At 42.7% G+C, this 14282-nt stretch overlaps 2 protein-coding genes across 27 annotated transcripts in view; both read left to right on the plus strand.

Moving 5' to 3' along the window:
- Positions 1-14282, plus strand: part of SPIDR (scaffold protein involved in DNA repair) — a 1328422-nt gene that overhangs the window by 766612 nt on the left and 547528 nt on the right. The window lies entirely within an intron of this gene.
- The window catches only part of DTNA (dystrobrevin alpha), a 287062-nt gene that overhangs the window by 165866 nt on the left and 106914 nt on the right, over positions 1-14282 (plus strand). For all 26 annotated transcript variants that reach the window (XM_042463198.1, XM_042463199.1, XM_042463215.1 and 23 more), the window contains one exon: positions 12241-12321. In XM_042463198.1, the coding sequence (XP_042319132.1) occupies positions 12241-12321 (81 nt within the window). The remainder of the gene's footprint in view (positions 1-12240; positions 12322-14282) is intronic.

Genomic DNA, 14282 nt, shown 5'->3' on the forward strand with positions numbered 1-14282 from the left:
CGACGAAACTGAGCTGCAAAAAAGATGGCAATTCAGAACACCATGTTATCTGAATTCTTAGTGGATGATGGCATTATCCTCTATGTTCAGGCCACGTGGTTTTAAGGGTTTTCGTATGTAAATCCAAAAAGAATGAGTAAAGTGAATAAAAAGGGAGTATTTTTGGATTTATAGATGAAAACCTCTAACACCACATAGCCTCAACCTAGAGGATAATAAAAATACCCATTAAGAATGCTGACAACATAGAGGCGTTACAAACCGCCGCTTTGCGGCGGTCTGCCAGTGCTGCTCTTTGCTCCGCGAGGGAGTCGCAGCATACAAACCGCGCGACTCCCTCGCGGAGCAAAAAAGAAGCTCCAAAATGGAGCTTCTTCCTGCAGCACCGTTATGACGTCGCGAGGCGCCCATGGCGCACCCGCGACATCATAACCGCCATGACCCGTCTGGACGCTATGCGTCCAAGACGTAAAAATGGCGGCAGCCGTGTGGAATGGCCGCTGCCATTTGTCATGGACTGAGTCCGTGATAGGGAAAGGGGTGTCTAGAATGGGACGTCCTGAGGACGTCCGAAATAGCGGTCTATAACCCGCCATAGTGTTCTAAACTGTATGCAGCTCAGTTTCATACTGGGCAACTGAAGAAGGCAGAAGCTGAAACATTTTGCTCTTAATATATATTAAGTTATGTTTGTTAATCACTTCAGTAAATATATATAGCTTCAGTGATCTTTCTGGGATACAGGATAAGCCTGGAAGAAATTTTAGTTTGCTTTTGAATCTCTCTCTCACACACATGCACCTCAAATTTTGTCCTAGTATATTGTATCAGATTAGCACATATTAGGAGAAAAGTGAAGTCTGGTCACTTTCTGTTTATTATTTCAATCTCACTGTTTGGAGTAAAATTTGCAGGGTCAAGTATAGGGATGAAAAGAGCCTGTGATATCATGTACCATCCAGTTCAAATTTTCCTGTCTAAGGCGTGTTACAGACCGCCCCTTAGGGGCGGCCTGTAGGCGCACCTTTCCCCGCCAGATCGGGGCCTCAGTGGCCAGAGCGGCAGCCGCTGAGGCCCTGATCCGCCGCTTTCTGGGCTGCGGGGAAGCGGCAAAAGGCCCCTTCCCCGCATCCTGGAAAGGGGTGTCCTTGGGGCTTCAAGCCCCAAGGACACCCCGCAGCGACGGGGAGAAGGAGAAAGGGGCCGTTTGGCCCCTTTCTCCTTTGGTCCGCTGGGCGCAGCCGTCTGAAGGCTGCGCCCAGCGGACCAAACCAGGAAGAAGCTCCGAAACGGAGCTCCTTCCGGGGTCGTGGAAAGGGCGCCCTAGACGCCCTGCCGCGACCCCAATACGTCATAACCACGCCGCCTCGTTTGGAGGCGGCGCGGTCATCACGTATCGATGGCGGCGGCCGTGTGGAACAGCTGCCACCATTTTGTGCACGTGGAGCACGCGCTAGGGTTAGGGCCGCCCCGTCTTAACCCTAGTAAGCGCTCCGCGCGTACTTTTTAGCCCGTCTGTAACGGGCCTAAGTTATGCACTACATAGTGCTTAATGGTCTTCATATTTGTATTCCATCCCTCCTTTATGTGCCATATTTTGTTATAATTTCTACACTTTATATTTATCATAACCCTTTAAAATAGATTAGGCTCAGATAGTAATTAGCCTAAAGTTCCAAAACACACTGCAGAAATAATCCAGTTTGAGACCACTTTAACTGCCTTGGGTAAGCACTGGGGAATCCTGGGAACTGTAGTCTATTGTGACATGAGAGCTCTGACAGACAAGGCTAAATGTCTCACAAAACTATAGTTCCCAGAATTCCCTAGCATTGAGCTAGGGCAGTTAAAGCGGTCTCAAACTGGATTATTTCTGCAGTGTGTTTTGGACACTGGAGAATTTAACGGTGAATCTGAGATGTAAACCCAGCACAACATGCTAACCACTCTGCTGCTACTTTACCAAATATCTAGTCTATGATTGTTAGCTGCTTTTATACTGTATATTGCTAGCACCTCAATAGTATAAAAAACATAGCTGTTTCCAGATTATATAATACATTAAACAGTGAGTGTATCCCACTTTGAGCTGCTACCATATGGTATCTGGTAGAAATACAATCCTGCTGACTATGCAAATGCCAGCCAGCTCTTGTAGTGTATTGCTTTATTGTGACTGCTAACTGTCACAGCATATGAAAGCAGTTTTTAAAAACAATTCATCCTGCAAACACAATTTTAAAGATAGAGAAGCAGGATAGAAACCTAACCTTGATTTTTTGACATTGCTTGCTTAATAATTTGAACCTTTGCAACATCTTTGTAATCAACCACCAGATTATAAATGATTTGTTTATAGAAACATTAGAACAGGCCATACCCAAAATACAAATATTATCAGAACTAAATTCACCTGGGAAGAAAACAAATCCTGTTCCTTTTTGTTTCTGCCTGTTTGAGGGCAATTCTCTTATTGCTTTTTGGAACCATGGGTTTATAATTTAGTTACACAACTGACTGACAAGCAGTCATTAGGCAGAGCAAGATGGCCACTCAGGGGAAGATGCTTGGAGAGTGTTGTGGCAGAAACCCTACCCATCCCACCCATTCCTCCTCATTCTTTCGCTGGTTATTCCCCTGAATCACTGCTATCCAGTCCCATTCTAAGCAAGCATGTTGCTCACAGTAATATCATAGAATCATAGAGTTGGAAGAGAATACAAGGGCCATCCAGTCCAACCCCCTGCCATGCAGAAAATCTCAATCAAAGCATCCCCGACATATGGTCATCCAGCCTCTGTTTAAAGACCTCCAAGGAAGGAGACTCCGAGGGAGTGTGTTCCACTGTCGAACAGCCCTTACTGTCAGGAAGTTCCTCCTAATGTTGAGGTGGAATCTCTTTTCCTGTAGCTTGCATCCATTGTCCCGGGTCCTGTTCTCTGGAGCAGCAGAAAACAAGCCTGCTCCCTCCTCAATATGACATCCCTTCAAATATTTAAACAGGGCTATCATAACACGTCTTAACCTTATCTTCTCCAGGCTAAATTTACCCAGCTCCCTAAATCATTCATCATAGGGCATGGTTTCCAGACCCTTCACCATTTTAGTTGCCCTAATTTGAACACACTCCAGTTTCTCAACATCCTTTTTGAATTGTGATGCCTAGAACTGGACACAGTATTCCAGGTGGGGCCTGGCCAAAGCAGAATAGAGTAACACTCATACTTCCCTTGATCTAGACACTGTACTTCTAATATTTCCATACTGTTAGTGTGAGTTGGCTGTCTGTTTTCTCTAGCTACCTTCTCCCAATGTGTCACAGACAACATTGGTGTGAAAGGCTTATGACTTAGTGAGTAGCCAGAAAGGCGGTTGGTCCAGTCCACATGCTTTGCCAGACACTCTGCATATGCAAGTAGATGTGCTGCTCTACTAACATGACACTTGCTGTTGCTGTTGTTGCACTGCAACAGGCACAGTGGGAGGAGTAAGAAAGTGGTGGCAACCTCTTGTGAGATGACCAAATTGCTCCCCATAACCCTAAACAGCCTGCTGCCCTTTGATGCAATGGATGATTTGCTCCCATATCCTGTGATGAAATACTCATAAACCCTGTCAATCCAGTCAGATATTATATGTGTAGTGGGTTAGGTGGCATCTTCTCTTTTTCCTGAAGCATTAGTATTTTGGATTGGCCTTGCAAATAATCATACTAGTGTCCAGACTCAAGTCAAAAGGAATGCAAAAGGTCAAGTCTGTATAGTATTATTTCATCATAAGAAACAAAATCATTATCACCACCATCCTTGCTGTTATCATAATCATCAGTCAGAATCACTGTTTAAAGCAGTTCTGAGATGGAAATCTGGTAATAGCCAGGGATCATCTGTATACATTTTTCTTAAAGTTACACAAAATATTGTGAAAGGCGGGGAGGGCCTTCAGTATTCTGTCTCTAAAATTGTGTATTTGTGTGAACTCAACAAATGAAGCAAATATGTGAAGATGATGCCATAGCAGCTATTCAGCAGGAGAGACACATCCTCTCCCTAATCCTTTCAAGGGTAAGAAAGGGAAAATCTTTTTGTCAGTCTTTGGTTGCTCTGATCCTCACAGAGGCCCAAGAAAATAGCTTTCTACCTTCTCTGTTGGGGGCTCCCATGCTGTTCCGTTTCCCTGAGGAGAAAGGGAATGGCAAGATGTATAGCTTTGGAATAAATTTATGATCTCTTCTTCCTTAGTCACCTTATTTTCTTGCTGAGAAGAAAACAGGAGGTCAATCCTACCAAGCAACTGTTAAGCCAAAGAAATTGTCTAAAAATGGCCATGTCAGACTTACTTTCAGGGACAGATTAAAGGATCACTTAACAGGTAGTAACATTACATTTCCCTTTTCTTAATCACATGCCACATGAGGAATGCCTCTGCAAGTTTCATCCAACAAGCCAGATTCTGGAATTTAGCATTGACATCACCCATATCACCTGTGTGGAAGCCGGGGTCCTGACAAATCACTGTTATCATTGCTGTTTCTGTTAATATTCTATATATCTTTTTTTAAAAAAGAACAAATATGTATACAGATGACTGCTTTTTGCCTGCCTGACCTCCCCTGAGTTCCCACTTTCATGAAATTTGAGTCCAAATTCTAATAGCCAATTTTATCCTTATTTTTTGTTTTGCCACATCTTCCCAAACAAGAAATTCTTACTCTTATTTCTGGTGGAGTTGTGCCATTCTTAAAGTGTATTCTTCAGTACTCTTTCATGAGCTATATTCTTGAGGGACTGGTCCTTTGGGCACATACTGATGATCATTAATGCACATTACTTATTCTCATTGTTCAAGGTGCGATTAAGACCAGGAAATAAAAATACACAATTTTGTAAATATAGTATTAGCATAGCGACAGGCCAATTATGTTATTACCACTGTGATAACATAAGAGGACAAAATACCTGTAAATTTCCTATTCAAAAAGCAATCTATCACCAAAAGATATCTGAGAGCCTCTGCTTTAATATATATATATTAAATATGATTCTATTCAGCATAAATAGTATAAATGTATTGGACTATAGTTAAACATATCTTGAACTGAGCAGGAACAGCTACAAGAAGAAGAACCTGGGCATTGTGCCATTTTAGTGACATGACATGAGAGAAACAAGCTGGCTAATTTAGATAGGTTTTCCAATTCCTCAGTAATACAGCTAATGGAGGGAGGAAAGTCCTAATTTGCTTTTGGATAAACTATCTTTGAGGGGAAAGAAAAGCTTTTAGTAAAAGACAGTACATAGTTCAGGGAGCTTTTGCCAGGAACAGATGGTATTCAAGCAGCCAATTGGTAAAATCTTTGAGTGAAGAATAGTTGGCAGATGGGGAATGGAAAGGAGAAAAGTAAACAAAAATGTAGTGAGTGGTGCTGGGGAAGGGGGAAATAATATAACTACTTTCCGTCCTCTTAATAAGAAAGTGTGGCCTTTCAGATCCAAATGTATTCATTCTCTGTGCTATAATAATAAACTCAACAGGAAAAAAAATCAACATTTTACAAACAATATTTATTTTTCAAATCCTTTGATAAGTCTTTCAATTCACACACAAATGCTCTTTCTCTTTTTGTCATGCACACACATACAAAAGTGTGTGTGTGTGTATCACCTTCTTATTGTCTGTTTTCCTTTGCCTCGACCTGTTTCCTAGAAATTTTGCCTTAGACATCCTGTGATCTTTGTGATCTTCACCTTATGAATTCTCAGCCAATCAGAAATAACTAAATGTTAGTATATTCAGTGTTCTATGTATCTTTCTTGCAAGAGCTTGATATTTCTGTAAAATCATATTTCTGTAAAATCAGCTAAATATAATGGTTTTCAACTTCATTCATTCAGTTAATACACTTCTTTGTGTATTTTCCCCATAGCTGCAGTTGCTCATTGACTGTCTCAAATCTCCTCTCTCATACTGGCAAAGCATAATTATAAATAGGGTTGCCATAGCACGCCCCCCCCCCCCGCCCACCCCGGTTTTGGGGGGCCCCTCCCGGTCACGGTCCGGTTTGGGCCCCACCCGTGCCTGGTCCCCTGTTTGGGGGCCCGCTCCGGCCATTGCCGCTGCCGCTAATGCGGCTGCTGCGGCGCCAACCCACCTCCTCCTCCAGCTCGCCTTCCTCGCCTCCAAGGCGAGGGCTTGAACACTGCCCAGCCCAGGCCTCAGTAGGGGCCAGTGGCAGGCGAGTGCACGCGCGCGCGGAGGGAAGTGGGGCAGGGAAAGCGAGGCCCCATTCCCTTCCCTGGCTTCCTCCGTCGCCGGCGGAGAAAGCCAGGCAGAGGTTTGGGGCTTCGCTTCAGCAAGGCCCCACTCCCTTCCCTGGCTTCTTCCAAGGCCGGCGGAGAAAGCCAGGCAGGGGAAAGAGCCTTTCCTCTTTCTCCTACTCCTTCTGCCTCCTCTCCTCCTCCTTTTTTTCCTCCCCTTCTTCCTCTTCTTCTTCCTCCTCCTCTTCCTTTCTTCTTCATCTTTTTCCTCCTCTTCTTCTTCCTCCCCTTCTTCCTCTTCCTTCTTCCTCCCCTTCTTCATCTTCTTCTTCCTCCTCCTCTTCTTCTCCATCTCTTCTCCTCCACCTCCTCCTCTTCCCCTCTTCCTTCCCTTCTTCTTCCTCTCTACTTCCTCCTCTTCTTCTTCTCCTCTTCCTCCTCCTCTTCCTCCCCTTCTTCTTCATCTTTTTCCTCCTCTTCTTCTTCCTCCTCTGCTCCTTCCTCCCCTTCTTCCTCCTTTTCCTCCCCTTCTTCTTCATCTTCCTCCTTCTCCTCCTCCTCTTCTTCCCCTCTTCCTCCCCTTCTTCTTCCTCTCTACTTCCTCCTCTTCTTCCTCCTCCTTCTTCTCCTCTTCCTCCTCCTCTGCCTTTTCCACTCTTCCTCCTCTTCAGTGCCCAAATGTGTTGTTTGGAATGGGGGAGGCAGGTTGGCCAGAAAGGGAAGTCCATTTCTGCCATCTGTCTAGGAACAATGTCAAAATGTCCTCCATTTTGATCATGCCTAAGAAACATGCATTTATATTAACACTTTTTAAAAAGCACCATTTTTTGCGTGTCCTCCATTTTTACAAAATATGTCCTACATTTGAAAATTTTGTCCTACTTTTGTCCTACATTTGTCCCAGTTTCGAGGTCCAGAATTATGGCAACCCTAATTATAAATAAAAAAATATTTTCAGATCTTTAAATCTCGCTTAATGAAAAGAGAGTGTAGGCTTTCTTGTGTGTTGAAGAAGAAGCAAATGAGATGTAAACCTTGCCTCATGTGTGCCTTTTGTAAGAGAACAAAAACACGCCAACTTTCTGAGATTTTACTTCCTTTATCTCTTCTTCAGGATTATTTATGGAATGAAAGGCAAAATAATAGTTGGAGTCCCAGTAAACTTGGCATATTTTAAATCCTCTTTAGGCACCCAACTAGCTTGAAATAATCATTACTTAAAGGTAAAGGTAGTCCCTTGACATGAATGTCTAGTTGTAACCAACTGTAGGGGGTGGTACTCATCTCCATTACTAAGCCAAAGAGTCAGCATTGTCCAAGGGCTGCTTTGATGGTCATGTGGCCAGCATGACTGCAGCGAACACTGTTACCTTCCCACCAAAGTGGTACCTATTTATCTACTTGCATTTGCATGCTTTCAAATTTCTAGGTTGGCAGAAGCTGGGACTAGTGACAGGAGCTCCCCCCATCATGCAGCACTTGGGCCTCGAACTACAGGCCTTCTGATCTCCAGTTGTCAGAATTGGCATCTTAACCACTAAGCTACAGCTCCTTAGTACCTTAACATTCCGTTTATTTTCTGATCAATTGACCAGTCCAAAGTTTGTCATTTCACTTGTTAACAGATAAGCTTTTCTTATCATTTCATAATAACCAGGAATTAACTTGTGTGTTCAGGCCAACATGTCAGATCCAGTTCATACCTAACACTGAACCTATATTTAATTGTAATCCTGATCAATTTTTTTAGCCGAATTCCTATAATACGAACACACAAGCAAACTGCATTTTTGCTTTCTGACTGGGACTCTGTCCAAGCTACATCATCATTTGCCTCACCTCTTACTTACATACGATCCCAAACCATCTTGCCTCACCAGCTACAGTTTTAAAATACCAATATCAAAATGAGTCAACTACGGGTGGCAGTTTTTCTATAGGGAAAAGCCACTTGCAACCTATATTAGCAAAACAGGCTTATAGTCTCATCCATCCAGAATCCATATCTAGGATATTACATTCATCCTAATTAAAACAACAACAACATACCAGGTTCAGTAACAGGCAAAGGTGTTAGATCTCATAATTCCTTTTACATACCCCTTCTGATTTTGGTTCACATAGAGTAGGGGTGAGCAACTGCAGGAGGCTTGGGGACTGCATTAGCACACACACCCCAGGAGATCTTGGAGGGGCCCCAGATACTCTCTAGAAGGTGTAGGGACCTTTTTATCATGTGTTTAAGCTAAATTTGCCAGATTGAAAACTAGAGAGGGCTCCAATGCCTTTAACAGTTGTATCAAAGAGTGAGTTTCATCAGTTGTTGCTTGTTACTTGGTTGACTAAAAAACAACACCTGCTGAATTTCCCTCTTTCATACAGCCATTAAAGGTACAGGAACATTCTCTAATTTCCATTCTATTTTAGGTCCCTCGGGGTCATTTCAGGCCTTGGAGAGGTTTTTAAAGTCACTTTTGACTTCCTGTTTTTGAGGCTTCTCATGAACGTTATATAGCGGAGGGGCTAAAAACATGGCAAATATGCATAATATCTTCAAGAGGTCTTTTGGGGATATTGGGGCCAATGAAGAACTGATTTCTTGAGGCCACAAAAACAGCACTCAGGGGCAAAATGTACCTGTAGGCTACACTTTGCCTGCCCTGACATAGAATCTATGTCATAGACAGTAAACTGATTATCATTTATTATAATTCTTATTTGTTTATTGTTCTGGGGTGGATTTTTATATTTTTATGGTTTGTATTAAGATGTTTTAGGAATGTACTATGGAGGAATTTAAACAACCCAGCAGTGGTTCTGTGTCTTTAAACTTCAAATTGCCCCATCATGTTGACGTGATTTTTAACAGGACAGAGTGTGTGCACTGCTCAGGGTTTAATGACTCAGACGTTCTCTTTCTGAATACTCTTCAGTGCTGAGCCTATTTTGAGAGCATAGGTTGCAAGTGGCTTCTCCCTATAGAAAAACTGCTAACCAAGCACCATTAGTGAAAGTGAGTGTGATTGGAGGAGGAGTGTTCACACGTCACAACTGTACAGTCTGTATATAGGTGTATATAAATTATTCATCTGTATACTAGTACAGTTATTTACATGTAATGTTCAACAAGGATACACCATTTAAAGATGTCTGGTGTGTATGTTTGTATAAAAAATGTTTGTGAATAGGGATTGTAAGAAGGCAAACAGAGTACACTAAGAAGTTTCAGAAGCTTTGTCATTCCATGTCTCTAGTGCTGTTAACTTTGGATACATACTTGCACAGGTGATTCCTCTTTTTATACGATTGGGCTAGTTCTGTGTTTAAATGTCACATGATGTCATGGCTTTGTTAGTTAGGCAAGGCTTAGAAGGCAAAATGACCCTTTTTTGTAATAATTGGAGAGATTACAATGAATCTAAAAGGCTTAACTTTGAATGCTATAGTTGCTACTTTTATCATTTTAGTAATATGCTAGAAGCAGAAATACCTCTTTAGCATTTTTGGTGATTGTCAAGTTTTGCTCTAAGAGTGTACCTAAAACTGATGACTCTAAGAATACCAGGCAGGACAGAGAAAGAAAGTCCTGCTGCACTAGCAGATGTCTGCTAGTGTGACATTGGATTTAGGCCAATGTCTAAAACATTGTATCCAGTGTCATGCTGGTGGAAGAGAAATCATGAAGCTGATGTCCCCAACTCCTCTTTTATCCTCAGTCATGCAAGTTCCTCTATATTAAGTTTGAAGACTCTTTGGAATAATACTTGCAAAAATTACTGATTTTCAGTGAGACCAACATGTTGAGACAATCTGTGAAGACACTTCACAAGTAGGCTTGCCATATCCCGCCTGGCGGCGGGACTTTCCCGGTTTGGCGCGGGTCTGCACAGTCCCGCCCCAGTTTGCCCTTTGTCCCGGGTTTCGCCCCACCCCATTCCTGGCAGCGGGGCCCAGGCAGGGAAAGAAGCCTTGTCTCAGCGAGGGCTCCTTCCCTTCCTGGTCCGCGCTGCCAGCAACGGAGCCCAGGCAGCAAAGAAGCCTGGGTGAGGGCTCCTTCTCTGCCTGGCCCCCGCCTCCAGGGACGGAAGCTTTGCCTCGGCGAGGACTCCTGTTTGGCCCCCAATGAAAGCATGGGAGAACAGGCAGGAGAAAAAGTGCCTTGCCTGGGCAAGGGCTCCTGCCTGGCCCTGATGCAAGCATCGGAGACCAGGCAGGAGAAAAAAAGCCTTGCCTCTTCTTTCTCTTCCTCCTTTTCTTCCTCCCCTTCCTGTTCTTCTTCCCCCTTCCTTCCCTTCTTCTTCCTCTCTACTTCCTCTTCTTCCTCTTCCTTTCCCCTTCTTCCTCCTCCTCCTCCTCTTCTTCTTCCTCTTCTTCCTCCTCTTCCTTCTCCTCTTCTTCCTCTTCTTCTTCCTCCTCTTCCTCCTCCTCCTCCTCTTTGAAGCCATGTCAAATGCCCAAATGTGCTGTTGTGTGTCTTTTGGAATTGGGGCGGGGGGTGGCCAGAAAGGGAAGTACATTTCTGCCATCTGTCTAGAAATAATGCCAAATGCCCTCCATTTTGATAACGCCTAATAAACATGCATTTATATTAACATTTTTTAAAAAGCATCCAAAAATTTTGTGTGTCCTCCATTTAAAAAAAATGTGTCCTACATTTAAAAATGGTGTCCTACATTTGTCCCGGTTTGGAGGTCTTGACTTATGGCAACCCTATTCACAAGTGTTCTTACCTCAAGCTTGATGAAACAAGGAATTAGGGGATTGAAGGATCATGTTTTTCGTAAATTGCACACAGTGACTCTGCAGAAATCTACTGCTTTCCCCCAGTTTGAAGCAAAGCATATACAACAAATGCTGAACTGCACGGTAGAGGGAAAATACATTAACAACACATCATGTTTCTAATTGGTAAATGTGTACAGGACAAGGCGGTAGCTATAGAATTTGTACCAAAAAAAAAAAAAGCTCTTGTAATTTGTGCAAAAGTTACTCTTGTAAATGTTAAAGAATTTGTTTAAAGTACCAGAAATATAATCTCTGAGACAAGCATGTATTTGTATCTCTCTGTGGGGTCTGAGGTAGGAAATTCCCTCAAATTGGCTGAAAGCCATAGGCAGAAAAGTGCTTGTCCTAATTTTCGAGACCCTTTACTTAACCATATCCTCTCACTTTCAGTGGCATCACCTGACTTTTAGAAAATGCTTATATGGGGGTTATATAGGATGGATAAGGGGAAGGAAGGCATGGTGAAATCAGCTTCCACAGACTCACTCCTGTCAGTGCATCATTAGATGCAACTCTTAAACATGATTGTGAACTGACTGATCAGATGGATATATTTATTTTTCTCTTAGAAGTTCTTCCTTTCCTGAATAAGTGGGCTGTAATGTGGGGCAATATGGTTAAGGGGAGGGTTACCATAATAAGACTTTTTTTTTAATGAGGAAGGAGCCTGTCAATGGAATTTGCCTTCACCGAACCAATATTAAAATGAGAGTTTTCCTTGGTATAGGAGCTCAGTCATTGTACTTTCTTTAAAAAATGTGTCGCATGATCAGATTGTTTTTTAACGTGGCTGAAAATGAAGATTGATATTTTTTTTCCCTTTATCAGACTGTGGCCCAAAATACACTGCAGAAATAATCCAGTTGAGACCACTTTTATTGTTAGTGCTAGGGAATCCTGGGAACTATAGTTTATTGTGGCACCAGAGCTCTCTGGCAAAGAAGGCAAAATGTCTCACAAAACTACAGTTCCCAAAATTTCCTAGCATTGAACCAGGTCAGCTAAAGCAGTCTTAAACTGGATTATTTCTGCAGTGTGTTTTGGGCCCATGTTTGTGTTTGGAGTCTGCCCTTTTTTCTGTAGTTAGAAGAGACAACTTTGAGAAGGTCCAGTCGTTTGTATACTTGGTTGTTCATGAGCTGTATACTGAAACTGCAAGTTATCACAGCATGTACTATACATATCTTTCTGTTATTAGGGGCTCAAGATCTGGATGGCATCCGTCTGTCCACTTACAGAACAGCATGCAAGCTTAGATTTGTACAGAAGAAATGCAACTGTAAGTATGCCAGCAGTTAATTTGGTTAAATTGCCATCGTTACTTTTCTGTTGTTGAGTTATGTGTGCTCACAGTTGAAATGCAAATAGGAATTTGCTTTAATGCACATCAAGGAAAAGCTAACAAGAACACCTGGCTCTCCAAAAGAGCATGCTATCCCACTAATGCTGATTATACTTAAAAGTTAAATGTTTACATGCAGATGGGGTTGGAGAGGATTTTTTTTTCTTTTTAAGCAAGTCTTCTGAGAAGTAATTTTTCTATCCACTTTTCTCTTATCAAGATTATGAGATGTTGCTTTTTAACACTATTAGATTTGTTCATTTTACCTCTAAGATTATCTTGTGCAGCTGGGTGGAACTTATTTTCATATGCTATAACAGCAGATACAGATTTTGCCTTTAAAAATACCACTGTTAGAATGGCAAACAAATTAGTGACGTTTAAGTTGTAAATACCTAAAAATATAAGCCATCCCTAAGGATGCTGCATGTGTTTTAAATTGTCAGCAGATACTTTACATGTTTTGGAATGAGGCCTGAAGTAGCTGCATGGCATCAGTGACATCTGGTAGCTAGTCTTGGTTATGTTCACACGTTGACTCTTAATGATATACAGTTTGAGTCTTCCGTATCTGAAATGCTTGAGACCAGAAGTATTTCAAATTTTGGATTTTTTTATATTTTGAAATATTTGCACACACATATAATGAGGTATATTGGAGATGGTACCCAAATCTAAATAGTAAATTCATTTATGTTTCATACACAAATTATACATATAGCTTGTAGCTAATTTTATACATAATACTTTTTATAATTTTCTGCATGAAAGAAAGTGTGTATACACTTTCAATATATGAAAAAAGTGTGTGTACACTGATAGTGTATCACTGGTCCAAAACACATTGCAGAAATAATTCCGATTGAGAACGATTTAACTGGCTGGCTCAGTGCTAAGGAATTCTGGGAACTGTAGTTTTCTTGAGACATTTTTCCTTCTGTGCCTAGAGCTCTGGTTCACAATTAACTACAATTTCCTGGATTCCCTAGCACTGAGCCAGGGCAGGTTAAAGCAGTCTCAAAATGGATTATTTCTGTGGTGTGCTTTGACCTCTATCTTACCCCATGAAAAAGGTTTTGGATTTTCGCATTCCGATAAGGAGACTCAATTGTATTTATGCCCTCACTGGAATATGTTGTCTTATGCCTTGGTTTCCCAGGTAAGATTTGTTGGACTTCCTGATAACTGAGACTCTATATAAAATTCTAACTTTCATTTATTAATGTATTAGGATACTTGACTTGGTTTGTTTGTTTGTTTGTTTGTTTGTTTGTTTGTTGTTTTTGCTTTTGCTTTCATGTTGATGACAGATAATCACATTTCTAAGTAGATGATTGTCTGCTTTATGTACAGCAAGTGTAAACCCAGAGCTTGGAATAAGTTACTTTTTGAATAACACACCCACAATCTCCAGCCACTATGGCCATTTCAGTCCTTCTGTGCCTATTACATCCCATTCTGTGCTCCTTTTGTGTCAAAGGCATCCACTGTCCAGAGGGCTGAGTGTGCAATATCTGGAAGGCTCTTTGCCCAGTCTGGTCTAAGGAGACGCTTAGGCTTCCCAAAACCCGGATGCAACCGGGAACTTCCCGATTTTGGGGGCCCGGGGCCCCTCCCGCACGGGTGCAGCCCCAAAACCGGGAGAGCCCCCGGTTGCAGCCTGGGGTGTTGCCCCCTGGCAGGCCTTGCTGCCCTCCTCCTCCACCTCGGGGAGGAAGAAGAGGGCAGCGAGGCCTGCCAGGGGCGCAGGAGGCGAAAGCTGGAGGCGGTGGCCTCCCCCGCGAGCCCGCCGCCACCCCTCCTCCACCCCTCCCCCCAGGCCGCACGGAGGAGGCGAAGGTGGTGCAGCATCTCCTCCTCCGGCAGGGGAGGAGGAGAGGAGGCGGGGAAGGTGGCGC

This window comes from Sceloporus undulatus, chromosome 4 (genome assembly GCF_019175285.1).
Source record: "Sceloporus undulatus isolate JIND9_A2432 ecotype Alabama chromosome 4, SceUnd_v1.1, whole genome shotgun sequence".
In the NCBI taxonomy this organism is placed as follows: domain Eukaryota; kingdom Metazoa; phylum Chordata; class Lepidosauria; order Squamata; family Phrynosomatidae; genus Sceloporus; species Sceloporus undulatus.